Raw genomic sequence first — 19048 nt, forward strand, 5'->3', positions numbered from 1 at the left:
GATTATATTTGAAGTGTTTGAGGATGAAAGTAATGTCCAACCATAAGTGATTCTAATTTAAGAAGCCACTGTCTCCTTTCTCCTATTATCAATCTTGAAATCTATGCTATGTTGTTATTAGTTATTAGATGGTAAGATTTACAAGCAATTTCAATTTGTTTTTCCATTTAAAAAAGTAATACATATTTCACCACAGAAACTTTGAAAATATAGAAAACAAGAAATAGGAAAACAGTACACTACCCAAAAACAACACATTTCAAAATTGAATGGTATTGCTTTCCAGATCTCATGTATAATTGTTTTGTTTTCACATACTTGTGAATATCTAAGAGCACAATTCTTAGAAATTAAATTTGCTTCTGATTATAAAAGAAATAAGTGGACTAAACAGACATGACAATTAAATGTAATATGTGATCCTGGAGTGGGAAGGGGTTGCTACAAAGGACATTATTGGGACAATTTAAATAGGGACTGTATATTACCGTGTTTCCCCGAAAATAAGACCTTGCCGGACAATCAGCTCTAATGCGTCTTTTGGAGCAAAAATTAATATAAGACCCGATCTTATTTTAATGTAATATAAGACCGGGTCTGTGACGTGACGTGACGTGACGTGACGTGACGTGACGTAACGTTAATGTAATGTAATGTAATGTAATGTAATGTAATGTAATGTAATGTAATGTAATGTAATGTAATACCGGTCTTATACAATATAATACAGGGTCTTATTTTAATTTTTGCTCCAAAAGATGCATTAGAGTTGATGGTCTGGCTAGGTCTTATTTTCGGGGAAACACGGTAGTTCTGCATCCATGTTAAATTTCACAAATTCGATAATTGTTCTGTTGTTATGTAAGAGAATGTCCTTCTTCTTAAGAAATACATGGCTAAGCGCTTAGGAATAGCCAGCATGACACCTGCAACTTACCCTCAAATGATTCAGAAAACTAGATAGATAGATTAGATAGATAGATAGATAGATAGATAGATAGATAGATAGATAGATAGATAGATAGATAGATACAGACAAAGCTAATTTGGCTAACAGGTGTGAGGAGTCTTTCAATTATTCTTCTAACTCTTGTGTAAGTTTATATTTCAAGTTAAAAATATTTTTTAATAATGTTATGTGTAAAAATTTTAGAAAATACAAAAACTGTATTTTTTAAAAAGTTAAATATCACCATTTGGTCAAAAACCCAAAGAAAATCACTAGTAATACTTTTTGGTGTATTTTTTCCTGATTTTTGGTAGCTTTTTCATAATATTGCTTATTCTATTTTTATTCTTTTCCAACAAATTCACAAATATTTTCTACATTTTCATAAGCCATGTGCACATGAAACAAGTCATATAATATTCCCTAGAGCATATATAGCATAATTTACTTAACCATTCCCCTATTTTTAGATATTCTAGTTGTTTCCAAATTCTTACTTCTTATCAAAATGATGTGAACATCTTTTACAAAGTGCAAGAGAGAGAACCTCAGAACATTTTAAGGCCCTTGCTATATAAGCACCATTATAAGCTGCCAAATAACTGGCACTACTAGAGAAACTGAATGTTTGTGTCTCCTCAAAATTCGTATGTTGAAACTTAATTCCCACAGTGTAGTAGTATTTGGAAGTAGGGCCTTTGTGAAGTGAACAGGTCATGAGGGCAGAGTCCTCATGAATAGGATTAGTGCCCTTACAAAAGAGACCCTAAAGAGCTCCCTTGTGTGAGTACACAGCAAGAAGACAGCTGTCTATGAACTAAGAAGCACGCACCGCTAAATTTGCCAGCACCTTGCTCTTGGACTTCCCTCCTTTTTAACTGAGAAATACATCTGTGTTGTTTATAAGCTACCTAATCCAGGGTATATTCTGTTACAGCAGCCCAAACAGCGGCCCAAATAAGATAAGCACCATTATTTTAAAATCTTGGAACATAATAAATTTGGTTTAAATCACATCAGAAAGAAACAATAATTTATGATTTTAGCCTAAAAGGAGTTAGTGTTTTATCGCCATTTCCATATAATATATACATCTAGCTCATCCCTAGTAACATAATAAAGGCATTACTTTAATTCAGCATAAATATTCCTCACAACTTTGGAAAAATATTTCGGTCAATAACAAGTGGATATACCGTTAACACTGTTCCCATTTCATTTGCAGCCAAACATCAGATTAAACTTAAATTCTTAAATCTGAGAGAAAATAATTCTATAGGAATACCTGTCACTCTGACTTAGTCAACAATCTTTTAATGTGGGCAGAACAGAACAGTAAGACTTATACAGAAGAAAAACAATACACAGACCCAACAATATGAAATGATACGCAATTCAAAGTTAAGTTGCCGAGTACATTTTGATGCTAAAAACTGCTAACGTGTGTGCAGTTATAACTACATAGTTAGATGGGGTTATCTGGGCAAGGCTTCCTAGAATAATGAAGTCTTACAGAAGTTACAGATTGGTAGACGGGAAGAGTAAGTAGAAGACAGGTACGCCATGTGCATGAGCTCAGATGAGAACGGTGTGTAAGCCAACTTCAGAAGAAGGTTCTTCTGAAAAGAACCTTCATCATTTGGATTACAATGAGGTTATTTAATAAAACAAGTCTATTCTAGCAGTAAGATGCTGAGAAGAGACCAGCAACAGTGAAAACAGCTACAACACTGCTATTAGTGTTAGGTCATGATGACTTCAGTTAGAACCCAGAGAAACGGAAAGAAAAAAAAGAGATGGATCTAAGAAACACACAGAGTAAGGCTTAATGGCATCCTAATACAGGGAAAGCCATAGTGTCCCCTGTCTTCTGTCCTACTGACCAGCCTATTCTTCAATAGTACCAATCACATTCTTCAATTATGAGATTATATCTGGTAAGGCCAATCCTCATTATTATACCCTTCCTCATTATTCACCTCTTACAAAACGTTGTTGACTATTTGTATCTGTTTATTCTTACACATTAACATCAAAACAATCTGGAAAAATTCTAAATTAAATCTCTCTGGAATTCTCAATTGCAAGTCACCCAGCACCCACAATATTTCAGATCTGATATGTTTTCCTCCTTTGGGGTTAGGAATCTAGAGTTTTATTTATTTTATTAATGTTTAAATGTCAAAATATCTTAACCTGAAGCAATCCTTTCCCCGTCCAAAAAGAACTCCCCGAGCTTTATTCATTTTTTACCTCCAAGAAAAAGGGCAACTTACTGTATAAAATCCTAAATTTCTTAAGAGAGTCTTCATCAAAATTTCAGCCAGATGGGTGTCTGGATGGCAGCTCTGAGTGCCGTAAGGTTGATCTGAAAGGTTTCCGTAGCCAGTACACACAGAAGAGAGGTCGGCAGCATCAGAGGGTGAGCTATAGCCAAGTAAGGAGGCTACATGGGTATGATCTTGCAAACTTGTCAGAATGATATCCAATTGCATTCTCTAAAGAAAAATATTTCCATCGATGAAATAGGAACAAATAAATAATTAGCTTAAAATGTACTAGAAAGGGGGGGAAAAAAGGATCACAGAAAAAAAACTATACTAATAATAACTAACCCACTTAATATCCTGATTAACAATAATCTTTTAACAAGTACATAATCAAAAGAAAAGCTACACCATTAATACCATTTGGGAAAACATAACTTACAGTTTTATTCCATCCTTTATTATAATACCTAAAACTCAAAGCTAAAATGGCACACTCTGCATAATGATTTTAGCACTATAAATAAAGTGAAGTAGGAAATGTCAACACACAAATTATACTACACATTCTTCTATAGAGTTACCAATGAAACTATTTATTCTAATGTTTAAAATAAATCACTGAAATCTAAATTAATGCAAAATACTCATTGGAAGGCATCTGGGGATATCATCAGTGCATACCACTTTTTCCCTCTAATCTATAACTCTATAATTGACTGTTCTACTTAATTAAGCAAAATATACTTATTTTAATAAACAAAAGATATTAAAATGGAAAGAATACGCATACTCATGTTATCATATACTTTTTCATAGCATCTATCTTCTTTTACTTTTTATGTAAGCAATTTCAAACTAAGTTCTGGGCATGGAACCAACATTAGTATATGCCCTTGATTTCAACTCAGTACATTACAAATAAACTAAAGGGTCACTGGTTTGACAGTAGAAAAATTAATCATAATTTTAATAATTAACCACAGATCATTTAAATTATCATTTACTTCACCTTCATTAGAAACCTGGGAACTCTTCCAGCAGAAAATATTAAATACTAGGATTCACCAGACCCATCAAATCAAGCATTATTTCATGAACACAAGGCAATCGACTAGTTTTATTTTCCTCGGATGTGTGTGTGTGCGCGCGCGTGTGTTTGTGTGTGTGAGAGAGAGAGAGAGATATTACTGGTTTACTTAGATAACATGCAAAGGCTCACCTGTCCTTTAGATAAGCTTTCCCATCTATCAGGTCCTTGGGGTAAAAGAGAATGAAGTAATTCCATACGTTCTCGTAATGGAGGTAACAGCATGGTTGCTCCCACTGACAGAGTTTCAATTACTACCTAATATCAAAAAAGAAAAGTGGGTTTATTGGCCTGGTTGTTATCTTTTTAATAAAAAGATAAAATAAATCTACTGACTATTAGGATCACCGAAGTCTAAAGAAGGTGGACCACGAAAGCCCAAACAAAGGTGGCATGTGAAAAAGAAAAGCATGCAAGTCCTTCTTTACTCGTAGATGTCTTAAAGAAGACCAGAATACATATTTTAGATATGCCACTAAATAGATAATCATCACCCAACAAATATTTAGTGTTGAATCTACAACATTGGACCTGGACAGGCTCCTTGCATAGTGCTATGGATGCAGAAATGAACGAGAGAGACAAAAGCTCTGCTTTCAGGAGCATATAGTCTAATGGGAGAGACCCTGAGCAAGTAATTATAAGTACAAAAGGAGTCACACAGGAAAAGTAAAAGGAAGTGTAAACTTGAATGAATACACACAAAAGCAGTTAACATGGACTATGGGCTATGGAAGGTCTCCCTAAGGATTAGGCACTTAAATTAAGAATTAAAAAATGGGCAGGACTTGGCCAAACAGAAGTCCAGGTAGTGGGAACAGCATAAGGAATAGCTGCATTATCTATGACCCATAACTTCTCTGCATCATAGCTTCTTTATCAGTAAAATGAGGCTGTTGGACTAGAAAAAAGAAACACTCCATGATTAAGAAAAGAACTCTTATAAATTGAAATATGACAGAAGAAATAAATAACCTCAATTGAAGGGTTAGAATATGAAATTAAATTTCTCACAAAATAGAGAGGAAAATGTGGAAAACAGGACAGAAAACACAAAAGGTCCAGAAGGCCTAGCATCCCAATAATAAAGAGTTCCCGAGAGAGAAAACAATGAAGAGGAAATAATAATATACTTCAAGATAATTTTTTAAAACCTAAAGCTATGAGTTTTCAAAGTAAAAGCTTCCACCCAAGAATACACCACAATGGATAAAATCAGACCCACATCAGTTCATATCATTTTCAAATGAGAGAACACAAAGGACAAGTAGACTTGTTATAGAATCCAGGAAAGAAAAACAGATTTCCATATAAAGGATCAAAAATTTGAATAGCACTGATTTTCTGAATAACACTGAAAGCTAGACGGCAATGACTTCACAATTCTTATGGGAAAATGATTTTCAGTTTAGAATTCTATGCCTGGACTATTCATGAAGCTATTGAATTCGCAAGCTACTTAAGGGTGACTATATTTTCAAAGAATATGTTTTCTATCTACCCTCTCTCAGAAGAAACTGATAAATGTAGAAAGCCAGTTGACACCACCTTAATAAAGTGATCAAGGTCAAAAACTCTAGTAATAAGATACATAAATATCATGAACCCCGTGATGTAGTGAGGACACATCATTTCTGTAGTATTCTTGTTAAAAATGCATAACCTTAGTTCAATCATGAGGAAAAACACAGAAATATTCAATAAAATAATTGACTAGTACTCATGAAGTGTCCAGGTCATAAAAGACAAGGAAAGAATGAGGAATTGTTACAGAATGTGGGAGACTAAGGAGAAATAACAACGAAATGCAATACAGAATCCTGAATAGGATCCTGCAAAAGAACAAGGGACACTGGTGGAATTGATAAAATTTCTAATAAGGTGTTTAGTTTAATTAATAATATTAAACCATTGTTAATTTCTTGGTTTTGCTCATTGTACCGTGGTTATGTAAGACTTCTGTATTAGAGAAGCTGGGTGAAAGATATATGAGAACTTTATTATTTATGCAACTTTTCCTTAAGTCTATAATAGGTTCAAAATAATGCACTGAAAAAGAAAGAAACAAAACACGGCAGCAACAGTGATTGCTGCAAACAGATAAATTACCAGAAGCTTCAGGGATAAGTACAGAAGAAACAAAAATAGCCCTCAACAGAAAAAGCCTTATAACACATCCTGGGAGAATCCATCTCCTAAGGATTCTCCTAAGACAGAGTAGCTACCAAGGAGCCTCAAGGAACAAATAAACTTATTTGTTCCTTATTTTATCCCAGTAGTTTTCAACCTTTTAAAAAATATTATACTCCCTCATTCCTGATTAACATTAAATCCTCAGAGTTCCCATTTCCCACCAAGTTCTATTAATACTCCTTCTAACTGCAAATCAGGGAATGTCCCTCTAGCAGAAAAGTCACTGTTATGTTTTTTGCTTTTTTTAGTGACACGTAATTCACATGTCATAAAATTCACCTTTTGAAAGTGTAAAATTCAGTGGTTTTTAGTGTATTTAGAGTTGTGCAATCACCAGTGTCTAATTTTAGAATATTTTCATCTCCCCAAAAACAAACTCTGTGCCCATTAGCAGTCATTCCCCATCTCTCCCTCTCCCAAACCTCTGACTACCAACTAATCTATTTTCTGTTTCTACGTATTTGTATACGCTGAACATTTCCTACCATGTTTCCCCAAAAATAAGACCGGATCTTATATTTTTTGTTCCAAAAGACGCATTAGGGCTTATGTTCAGGGGATGTCATCCTGAAAAATCATGCTAGGGCTTATTTTCCGGTTAGGTCTTATTTTCGGAGAAACATGTATATATGAAATTATACAATATGTGGCCTTTTGTGTCTAGCTTCTTTCACTTAGCATAATGTTTACAAGGTTCAGTCATGTTGTAGCATATCAGTACTTTATTCCTTTTTATGGCTGAACAATATTACATTATATGGATACCATTTTGTTCATCCATTCATTAGTTGATAGACATTTTATTTGTTTCCACTTTTTGGCTATCATAAATAATACTGCTATAAACATTCATGTACATGTTTTTGCATAGACATATGTTTTCAATTCCCATGGGTATAGACCAAGGTATGAATCTGCTGTGTTATATGGTAACTCTACCTTCAACTGTTTAAAGAATTATCTGTTTCCAAAGCAGCTGCACCATTTTACATTCCCACCAGCAATGTATGAGGGTTCCATTTTCTCTACATCCTTACCAATGCTTGCCATTTGTCAGTCTTTTTGATTATAGCCATTTAGTGGGTATGAAGCAGTAGCGCATGTGGTTTTGATTTGCATTTCCCCACTGACTCGTGATATAGAACATTTTTTTCATGTGTTTATTGACCATATGTACATCTTCTGCAGCAACATGTCTACTCAGATTCTTTGCTCATTTTTTAAATTGGTTTTGTTTTTATAAATTGTTGAACTGCAAAAATCCTTTATATATTCTGGAAACTAGAAGCTTATCAGACATGATTTACAAATGTTTATCCCCTTCTGTGAGCTGCGTTTTCATTTTCTCGATAATGTCCTTTGAAACATAAATGTTTTTAATTTTGATGAAGTCCAATTTACCTCTTTCTTTGGTTGTTTGTGCTTTGGTTGTCATACCTAAGGAACCAGTGCCTAATCCAAGGTCATAAAAATTACAGATGAGTGGATAAGCAAAATGTGGTATATACATACAACAGAAGATTATCCAGCCTTAAAAAGGAAAGAAATACTGCCATATGCTACACCATGGATGAACCTTGAGGACATTATGCTAAGTGAAATCAGCCAGTCACAAAAAGACAAACAGTGCATGATTCCAGTTATATGACATAGTTAAGAATGTCAAAAATCATAGAGACAAAACGTAGAATGGTAGATGCCAGGGGCTGGAGGGAGAGGAGAATGGGGAGTTATTGTTTAATGGATATAGAATTTAAATTTTTATAAAATGAAGAGTAATGGAGATGGATGGTGGTGATGGTTGTACAGTATCACGAATGTATTTAACACCACTGAACTGTACACTTAAAAATCGTTAAGATGATAAATTTTATGTTATACGTATTTTACCATATTAAAAAATAAAACTGAGTCCTTGTGCTCAGAATTCATCTTTTGGTGGAGAAAGACAGGCACGCTTGTAAATAGACAACTACAATACAAAGGGATATGATGAGAACACATACGAGAGAAACCTAACCTGTCAGGACAGCAAGGAATGAAAAAGTTCTCAGAAACGATATCTGACCTTTCACTTAAAGGATGGTTAACCAAAAACATTTATTCCCGCCACGAAAATAGGAATAGGGGAAAGAACATCCAATTAAAATTTTTCAATATAGAGTTGAATTTATGAGCTACAACCTCAGGGAAAGATGTGGCCTGAGATAAAGATTCAAGAGTCCTATCCTCTTACCTCTTGGATTTCATCTGGGACAGTTGAGTCCATCAGTCTGAAGAGCAAATTTCGAAGTGGACCTGCCTGTCTCCCAAGAATGCTGGTAGCTACTCCTCCCGCAAGTGCAAGAGCTAGGTGATTTGAAAGCAGCTTCAGGCACAGCTTGAGGAAATTGTGGTGTTCCCTGAAACCAAATAATCTGCTGTGAATTTCTGTAACAAAAAAGAGCACGTGCTTTCCAATTTGGGTAACATTTTTTTTCTCTCTTTAAAAATTTTGTCAAATTATAACTAACAGTAATTTTTAAAACGTGATTGGTGAAATGATGGATAACTCTCCCAAAAGATTATTATCAACAAGGATCTAAGTTTAGCTCTTTTTTAGATTATAAAGAAGTTTCATATAACTGAGGGGAAAATCAAACAAGAAAATAAGTAAGTCAAAACTCAGAATGAGCAATGAACAGACATGCATGCACATACCCACAAACATACATACATGTAACATACCTTGATGAAGGGAAAGGGAGTGGGGGGACCTCACTGTTTATTTTCTCACAGTATCTCTCAAGAAAAGAGCGCAGGTGAGAGAAGGTACTCTCTTCAAGATCTACGCAGTAAGGTCGGTGCCATGCGACCACTTGTCTAGATGAAAGCATGAGAAAATCATGACACACCCTTACCGTGAACTTTTCACACATGATCAAAAACAAAAACTAAACCATTACTAACACTGAAAGATTTCAAGAAGATACGCAGAAGACCTTCCTGATTATGAAGGTGATAGAACCCTTCATTTCAGCAACTGAGGAAGACAAGAATTTGCCATCCCTAGAGTTCTTCAAAAGAAAAACATGTAACGACCACCTGAGGTGGAAGGTTTGGATATTCACTCACCTGAAGGCAGAGGGCTGAGCCACGTGATCTATTATAGCCCCTTCTGGTTCTAAGGATCTACAAAATGTATATTTCATATTCAGAAAAATAGCCTGATTCTATAGAGTGATATACTGACATCTATTAGAAGAAAAACTCCTAAAAGATCTTGTGAGGATTTTTTTAAGATCTTGGGAACCAACTACCTACAAACAAAGTGGGAAGTTACAGATTTAATACTAACAACAAATTGTTTATATTCAAGTTATTATATTTTTGGCTTTTGTTTTGGAGGGTAATTATCTATAAATGATTTTAATTGGTTAGAATGTCATAATAAAGCCCATCTGAATCAAAGGTCTAAAAAGCAAATACAGTTGACCCTTGAACAACACACAAGTTAGAGGCACTAACCACCCCCTCCCCCGGCGCATGTGAAAATCCACATAAAACTTCTGAATCCCCAAAAACTTAACCACAGTTGTCCCTCAATATCTGCAGAGGATTGGTCCCAAGAAACACCCCGCACTCAAATCCAGATGCTCATGTCCCTGTATAAAATGGCACAAAAAACGGCATACAGTCAGGCCCCCACTTCCAGATTCCCAACCGCAGATGGAAAATACATACTGTTTTTGATCTGCACTTGGTTGAATCTATACATTTGAAACCTGAAGATACAGAGGGCAGACTATATATTTACAGAAAAAAATACAAGTGTAAGTGGACTGGCACAGTTCAAACCTGTGTTGTTCAAGGGTCAACTGTATAACACAGTCTAAGTTGTAAATTAGCCCACACACATCCGAAAATATCTGAAACAATCCCCAAATTCCTTAAAATTCAATCTCCTAATACTGGCTGAAAACCACCTATCTGTTTATCTAAAAAGATCTGATTATCACTTTAGGAAAAAGCTAAATTGCTGCCAAAAGTAATTCTTTTATTTAAAAGTATGGCCACTATTTTCCAAAAAACCTACCAGATAAAGGACACTGAGGCAATCAACTGTTTAAATCAATAAAGCCTAGTTCTAACTGTGATTATTTTAACTTCTTCTTGATATGCAGACATTTAATTTTTAAAATCAGTATCTAGAGACAGAGAAGAATTCAAAATATTTAGAAGATACTTTAATTAAGAAAGTATCTTAAATACAGGGTATAATTTCATGCTTATAAAACATATTTAACCTCAACATTCAAATTGAAAGAAATCTAGATGTCATTTCTATTATTGTAAAAAACCAATACGAGAAATGTTCAGAAGGGCATTCTATGAACAAAGTACAGTTATTTCTGTTATCGCTGGTGTTTCTGCTCCTATTAAAACACTAGAATTTTTAATATGGGCACTCTTACCTGTCCCTAGGAAGAGCAGTCCATGCCAGACTATGTGACGTTCCAGCTGAGATCTGCTGGATAGCTATGCCATCTAAGCCACTCACTTTCTTTGGTTTAGTAATAGGACCTGTGGAATTTCCTTGGCCACACTGCCCCATTGAATTATTGCCCCAGGCATAAACTTCATTATCTAAAAACAAAACACAAAATCAAAAGAAAAGCCCAATTTAAAAGTTATGTATTTATGGAAAGTGATCATTAATACTATTTCTTTAAAAACAAAGGATTTTACCATGAGAAAGAGCCAAACAATGACTGTCTCCAATAGAAATATCAACTATTCTTGTGGTAGCCAGTTCTTCAATAAGCTTGGGTCTCAAAGCAGTAGCTTCTGAAGAACCACAACCTAGACAAGCTCCACAGCCCCAAGCATAGACCTGAAATAAACAGAAATACAATGCTCATAATATCCTGAGATATTAGGAATAAATACCATAAATAACAGTGTAGTTTGATACTAAATAATAACTTTCTGTTGTTAGAAATATTTAGTTTTGATTATTTTAAAGATTTTCACAGTGATTTATTTTGCTGTTTTTTAATGTTCATTGTATAAGCAGACAAATAGCTGATCTGTCAAGAAAAATAATCGTTCATAGAAAAAAATGGAATGATCTTCTGAGAGATTCTGCCAAAGCTACTAATTGGCTTGCATTGTTATAGTTACCCAATCTTAGCAGTTTGGAAATACTGCTGCTATCTTAAAAATTCTCCTTTACATGTTTCTTACTCTGAAAGTGTCAATAAATATTTCTTGGTCGATTAGACCAAGATGTGATCGTATAAAATAAATTATATAAATCACACAACTGACGTTTATGATTTAGTTAAAACTACCTCACCTCATTGTTGTAACAATTTTAATTACCACTCACAAAGAGGGCCATGTGAAGCAATAGTCAAGATAGTTCTCTTCGAACATCTACGTTCTTTCCTAATCAATACGAAAACAACCACTGACTGATTTAAGGTGCTCGAGGAAAAGATGAGGTGAAGAAAAGAGGAATATAAAAGAATTAATGAAGGTCAATTTGGCAACCCAAAATCAAAACAATCAGCACACTGGCTGATTTTTTTTTTCCTTCAATAGGTTTTGGTAACATTATAGACTCGTATCCTTATGTCATCAAGTTTGGGAAGTTTTTCTGTCTTGCAATTATTTCAGGAAAGACTCTTAGAAGGTTAAACCTCAAAAAAAAAACCAAAAAGATTAAACCTATTCAGCCAAAAATGAAGAGCAAATACTTGTACCAGTTGCCAGAGAACTTAAGAAAAGTATAGAATACCATACAATTCTAGTACAAGACAGGCATTCGTTAGGAGGAGTTAGGAACTAAAGACAAATAAGGTGAAAAAATATATAATCAATGTCATTGAATACCTCTGAAATCACTCATTAAGTACAATATAGTACCATCACTCAGAAAGACCCACATAGCTAGGGTTTGCTCTTACAGTGTTCCTTTGGCTTGCATTTAGGGACCTTGTTATATAAAAAATATATAATGTATTTTTAAACATTAAGAATCACACTTAATATGGTGGGAAGTTAGCAGTGAAGAGGCCTGAGGGCAGAGATGAACTGTGGGGGAAAAAAGCAGCTGTTGATCTTTATTTCATGCTCAGCAAGTATAACGGTAAATAGACCCACCTTACCATTTAAAAGTATTTCTCTCTCACTTTATTTTTTTCTAAGAATATATACAGAGGGTGCCAAAAAAAAAAAAAATGTTTGCACATTTTAAGAAAGGAAAACTGGATTAAAATTGTACTACTCAATATATACCAACAACAAAAGATGAATACAAGTCACATTTGACTTCTGCAATTACAAGAGGTGCTCAAAGTGGTTACCATCAGCATCCAGACACTTCTGATTACGGCGAACTACTGCTTGAGCAGCACTGACCAAAGTGTCCACTTGCATACATTTTCTTGGCACCCCCGGCATTTGATTTTACATAACTCAGTATACTTATGATACAACTATTCCATATAGGAAATAATTTACATGTTCTTTTGGAATTCAATACAATGAATTTATTGTTATTATTAGCAACTAATAGTTGAACAGTCCTTGATAATTTATAGACACTTTCAATTCAAATAATTATCCTTTATGATCATTTGTAAGCAAAGCAGAAATTAATACGCCTCTTATACAAAAGAAGCACGATGCTCAAGAGAGGTCTGTGATTTGCCTGCGAGTATACATCAAACAAGTGAGCATCTTCTGGCTTCAATTCAAGGATTCTTAGCACAAAACCCATAGTAAGAAAGATGTAAAAGAGAAGTTTTAAGTTTTAAGGCAGCAACCAGCATTGTAACCAGACTACCGTGTTTCCCCGAAAATAAGACCTAACCGGAAAATAAGCCCTAGCATGATTTTTCAGGAGGACATCCCCTGAACATAAGCCCGAATGCATCTTTTGGAGCAAAAATTAATATAAGATCTGGTCTTATTTTGGGGAGACACGGTAATACAATGAAATACAAGGTGGTGAATAGTTTGAGTTAGATTTTTTAGGACACAAGGCATTCCGGTCTCTCAAAAAATAATTAAATTATATGCTAATTTCAGCTTTGCTGCTCATCTGCCTTGTGGATTAGTCAGAAAACATTTTTATACCACAGCCTGGCACACAATGTATTCCTGTATGTGAGAGAATGGGCGGTCAGTTCACTTTTTCACTGAGGGATTTAAGGGGGAAATTACTATCATCCTATCACCATACCCAGACCCTCTCTATCACCAACAAAAGAGGGAAGTCAAAATATGTACGCAAAAGTTTATAAAGGGATTGTAAAATTCTGACCATCCTAAGCCTGACTAACCTTCTCAGGAACCCTCTCAGATTATTTTCCATATGGAAATGTTCACCCTCTTTTGATCACTTTCTTGCCTTCTTAGTTCATATCACTGGTTCCAGCAAGATCTAGTCTCGCTTTCTCCCACTCTCCATGGTTTATAGGAAAATGTTTAAGGGGTGCTAAGTACTGAAAGATTTTATAAAACTATCTTAATACAAAACAACAGGGGACTGAGGGTACGTTTATCTGGGTCACACAGGCCAGGTCAGAAAACCTGGTTCTTTCTCAAATACTCTAGTTCCTCAAACAGGAGAAAACATTTCATTTCAGTAGACGGCATTTAAAATGTATTTTAACTCTAAAATTTAAATACAATTATTACTTTTTAGTCACCCCACCCTCGGAAATACTCCAATCAGCCTTTTATGCTCCTCCCTTGGTCCTACCTGCCCTGTTGATGTCAAAGCAAGTGAAGACTGGCTCCCAGCACAAACTTTGCGAATGAACATTCCTTGTAAAGCTTCAATAACTTTAGGTTTGTACACTCTGTTGGTATCGCCATGGCCAAGTTTGCCTATAAATACAAACATACTCAAGTTAAACAATTTACTTGTTTTAAACAATCTCTATTCTTTTTCTAAGTATTTAAGTTGACAAATAATGCTAATATTTCTGTTACTAACCTGACAGCTATGGAAAGCTCTAAGTTTCCAACAGCAGAGGATTTAACAAATGAATGTTTTTGTTTGTAAGAAACAACCGACAACTAATATCCTCTGAATCTTAATTTCAAGCAATTAAAACCACTTTACGGGAGATATGGAAAACTAATTTTCTGTCTTTCCTTTAATGGTCATATTTCTAATATGAAATTTGCTGATAAAATAAGCAGGTCCTATATTAGAGTACATGTGAATATAACTGTTTTTATTTTTTGAAAAGACTTAATAATTCATGAAATAAAACACTTGGTAAATCACTAAAGAAGCAAAACAAATGGCCAACAACACATAAATTCAACCTTACTAAGAATCAAGGAAATACAAATTAAATGATACCATTTTTACTATTAAAATTATTTTAAAAATCATCTTCATTTTAATACTCAGTGTTGTTGAGGGATATGGGGAAGTGAGCAGTCTCACATTGTTGGTACTACGTAAAGTGGATAAAACAACATTCATTGTATTGTTTTTAATACTGAAAAAAACTGGAAACCCTCTAGATACTCAACAATAAATTCGTTTTATAAGTTGGGCTACAATCACATGAAAGACTATTTTTAGTCATTTAAAGGAAAAATGCAGGGCCATGCTTGTCAACATACAAAGATAATCATAAAATACGGTTAGATAAAAACCTGCAGGCTATAAAATAATATCTATGGTAAATATGGGTCTGCTTTGTTTTTTATAGAGACATCTGTAGCCAAGTATGTACATACCAGGGATGCCAAAAAAATGTATACAAGTGCACACTTTGGTCATCCAGACGTGTCTGGTTGCTGATGGTAACCACTTTGAGCACCTCTTATAATTGCAGAAGTCAAATGTGACTTGCATTCGTTTTCGGTATATATTGAGTATTACAATTTTAATACAGTTTTCCTTTCTTAAAATGTGCATACATTTTCTGGCACCCTCTGTATTTGTATAAATGCATATATACTTAGATGTCTATCACCAAAGTCTTAACAATGGCTATAGCAATATTTGTAGAAACAGTCCATTTTAATTTTTTAAATTTCTGTCATCTGTATTGGGATTTTTCTACACTAGGCACGTGTAACTGAAAAATATTTTTTAAAAAAAAACTCAAGAAAAAAAGGCTAAAGCTATCAATAAATAATGTTTACATACCATTGTCTCCTCCTCCAAAAGACCACACGGTTCTCCCATCTTTAGATAAAGCAATAGTATGTGAACTGCCACAAGAAACCTCTCCTACATTGCTAATGTCTTTGACTAACGTTGGAATGTTACGGCTATTACTGTCACCGTGACCTTGGATAGAACACACACAATAAAAAAGAAATAATGCTGTTAACTCTTTTTCTTTAGTTATTACTTCACAGACAGAATATACGTTACAAGGTAGTAATAGAATTAAGTATTTTTAAGTGCAATTAAATATGAAAAACAGAATCATTTCTAACATCTTCTTATCCAATCTTACTGAGATACCCAGTCCCTTCAATGAATCATTACAACATTCTATTTATGCTCCTATCACAGCACTTATCTAATACTGTCTCGTATCATGCTTGTGTAGACTTGTTTTCATTACCCATACACTTCAGGATCACGATGGTACCTATCCCTGAAATCCTGCAGTGCCTCCTTTAGTACAAACTTAGTAAATGCTTGCTAGATTTAATTATATTTTAAATTTCAGCACCAGAATCTAGGTCTTCTCTATATAAACTTATCTTCCTCTTAACTTAAAACTAATGAAATAAATGACAACCTTTGGCCTGTTAATTCTAGTCTCACTGTTTCTCAGTAACCATCACCATTTCTATTTTTCTGTGAGAATAATTTCCATTTAAAAAAATCTTACCTAATCGTCCAAAGTCTCCTTCACCCCATGTGTATAATTCACCATCCTCTGTGACAGCAGCACTATGTCTGTAGCCAGCCGACACACAAACAACTACCTGCATTGCACACAAAGTGAATTTGATGAACACGAAGACACTAAAACATATAGTTCATACTAGATCCTATACACAGAGACTTCAGAGATGCTCATATTTCCCACTCATCCAGGAATTGTCATGTATAGTTGTGGATGTGCCCAGGACCAACGTGCCTGGCTAAAGGGTCAAGAACGTGCTGAAATATAGCCCGTGCTCTGTATTTCAGAGCACGGGCTATATGCTCTCTATTTGCCAAACCACGAACCCTGGCTTCCACCCAGAGGAGAGGACAACTCTTCTGAATTCATACGAAGGCAATGCAAAGACTAGCAGGCACCCCCCCACACACACACACAAATACATCAATCTAATCATTTGCAAGAATATTATATCACCACTCAAGTCTTTACTCGAACAGTTGGAAGGGTCTAAACATTCATGGAACAATGAAAAAGTTTTAAAATATAATGTTAACATAAAACCTCTAATCCTTGCTAATCAAGAAAAACTCATTACATAATAGAAATAACTCTCAGAAACACATTGACTATTATTACCAAGGCAGAAAGATCCAAGCAGTATATAAACTTATATCAAACTCCTGACAGTATCTCTTTACCCTCAAGTAGCTATACAATTAATTAATAGAATCAGGGGGATAAGGGTATATAGCAACATAATTTGGGGGCCACTCATACCTATCAACACTGATGAAAATCACTACTGAAAAAAGAACACACAGAAAAAATAACTACGCTAATAACTCCATGTCTTTTCTCTCTCTAGTCTCTTCAATTTCAAAAATTAGAACTCACTAGAAAATTCAAACTTTAGATTCAATTAAAAATACTATGTACTTCACATAGTTCTGAATAATATATTAAGAACTTAGGAAATTTCTATCTGTAAATTATTAATTTATTTTTGGGGATATTTTTTCCTTCATGACATTCATACTATTTTTAATTGGCAATGTTTCCATTACAAAATGAAACATTAAAAGGATTTTAAGTAAAGAAAGTTAAAAAGAATTGAAATTAAGGAAGAAAGAAGGCGCTAGGAAGGCTAGGAAAATACGAGTTCAAATAATATTCATCTGAAGTTCCGTAGAGCCCATATTCAACATCTTATCAAGAATCCCCTGATGTTGTCCAGTGGAATGTACTTTGGGGGTTGATGTCTAAGTTAAAATACTGAACGTTATAATAAAGTAAAATGCATTTGATTAGCCAATCTTGTCAGACAACCTCCTATGAAGGAAAAGTATCCCACTTGTAATTCTGCTGTAAAATTAAAATTTAAACTTGAAAAGACTTTTACATAAGAAAACTTTCAAGGAAAGAATGCAATCTTAAAATGGAGGAACCCACATAATTACATACATACATATAAGTCTACAAAATCACTTCTTTAAAGAAAGGTAAAATAGAAATAAGAAGAGGAGATCTAAATTCAGTTTCTAATGGTGCCAATTATTTGTGCATGACCTTGTGCCAGTTACTTAACCACGCTAAGTGCTTCAGTGAGGTTTCTGATAAAGTGCTACCTCCTCCAAGAGAACCAACCCTCTGACCTCATCATCTACTGTAACAAACACCTATTCAAGTTAGTATCTATTACAATACTCAGTTTTTTTCTTTACTGTTATTTGAAGTTGCTATGTTTGTTTACTTATTATCTCTATCCCATAGACTAAAGCTCCATGACAGCAAGGATCTTGTCTGTTCTGTTCACTGCTATGTCCAATGCCTAAAACACTGCCTGGCACTTGGAAGGTACTAAATAAATATTTGTTGAATGGATGATTCAGTTTCCTTATCTGTGAAATGAGAAAATAACTACTTTAACAAGGTTGTTATAATAATTATATATATGAAAGTGTTTTATAAACCATAAAGCAGAGCCAAACCAAAGAGGAGGGGGGCTGGGGCAACTTCAGAGAGAATACATCAAAATCTGAAAGATATTGTCAATTATAGCACCAATGCATCTAATTATTGCTAAATCCAAAAAAAAAAAAAAAAAAAAAAGGCACATACCTTTCCCTGCAGAGGGCCCTGAATAAGCTTGGGATATTTCTGTGTCGAACTATTTCCATGTCCTAGTTTTCCATAATCACCATCTCCCCAACTGAAGACTTCTCCTTCTGTTGTAAAAGCTAAAGTGTGACCATCAGATCCTTTAGAAGATGAAACCTTTTTAATGGACCTGTGAGGCTCAAATGTTAGTTTTTTTAAAGTAGACTGATTATTAGAATCTCCAAGGCCCAGTCTTCCATAGCTGCCTTTACCACAAGCTCTGACAGAGCCATCCGTAGAAATGACAAAAGTGCAGTATTGTCCAGCTTCAATCTATAAGCACACAAAAAGAATCGTAAATATAAAATGCTTTGGTGAGAATCAAAATATAATATTTAAGGCTGGTTTTACCAAAGAAGCTCAAAGAAAGTCTTTTAACAGCAGAATAGGGCATAAATCTTCATAGAAATTTAAAAGTATATAGAAAATTAAGAAAACTACTCATGGTCTTTTCATGTTGACTTTACTGTTAGGCTCAAATTAAAGTATATTTTCTCTTTTCAGGTCATCGACCTGATCATGGTTC

General features: G+C 34.5%; 1 protein-coding gene across 18 annotated transcripts in view; it reads right to left on the reverse strand.

Annotated features, from left to right (window-relative positions):
* The window catches only part of HERC1 (HECT and RLD domain containing E3 ubiquitin protein ligase family member 1), a 171354-nt gene that overhangs the window by 100168 nt on the left and 52138 nt on the right, over positions 1-19048 (reverse strand). For 9 of the 18 annotated variants that reach the window (XM_088797277.1, XM_088797273.1, XM_088797276.1 and 6 more), the window contains exons 5-15: positions 18484-18795; positions 16366-16462; positions 15666-15809; positions 14253-14380; positions 11228-11372; positions 10954-11125; positions 9614-9670; positions 9227-9361; positions 8736-8901; positions 4439-4564; positions 3226-3447 (exon numbers count right to left, since the gene is read on the reverse strand). In XM_088797277.1, the coding sequence (XP_088653403.1) occupies positions 3226-3447; positions 4439-4564; positions 8736-8901; positions 9227-9361; positions 9614-9670; positions 10954-11125; positions 11228-11372; positions 14253-14380; positions 15666-15809; positions 16366-16462; positions 18484-18795 (1704 nt within the window). The remainder of the gene's footprint in view (positions 1-3225; positions 3448-4438; positions 4565-8735; positions 8902-9226; positions 9362-9613; positions 9671-10953; positions 11126-11227; positions 11373-14252; positions 14381-15665; positions 15810-16365; positions 16463-18483; positions 18796-19048) is intronic. The other 9 variants (XM_088797280.1, XM_088797278.1, XM_088797275.1 and 6 more) reach the window with 1 other exon arrangement.

The sequence above is a fragment of the Rhinolophus sinicus genome, chromosome 3 (genome assembly GCF_057876585.1).
Source record: "Rhinolophus sinicus isolate RSI-liver-muscle chromosome 3, RSI-T2T, whole genome shotgun sequence".
Taxonomy (NCBI): domain Eukaryota; kingdom Metazoa; phylum Chordata; class Mammalia; order Chiroptera; family Rhinolophidae; genus Rhinolophus; species Rhinolophus sinicus.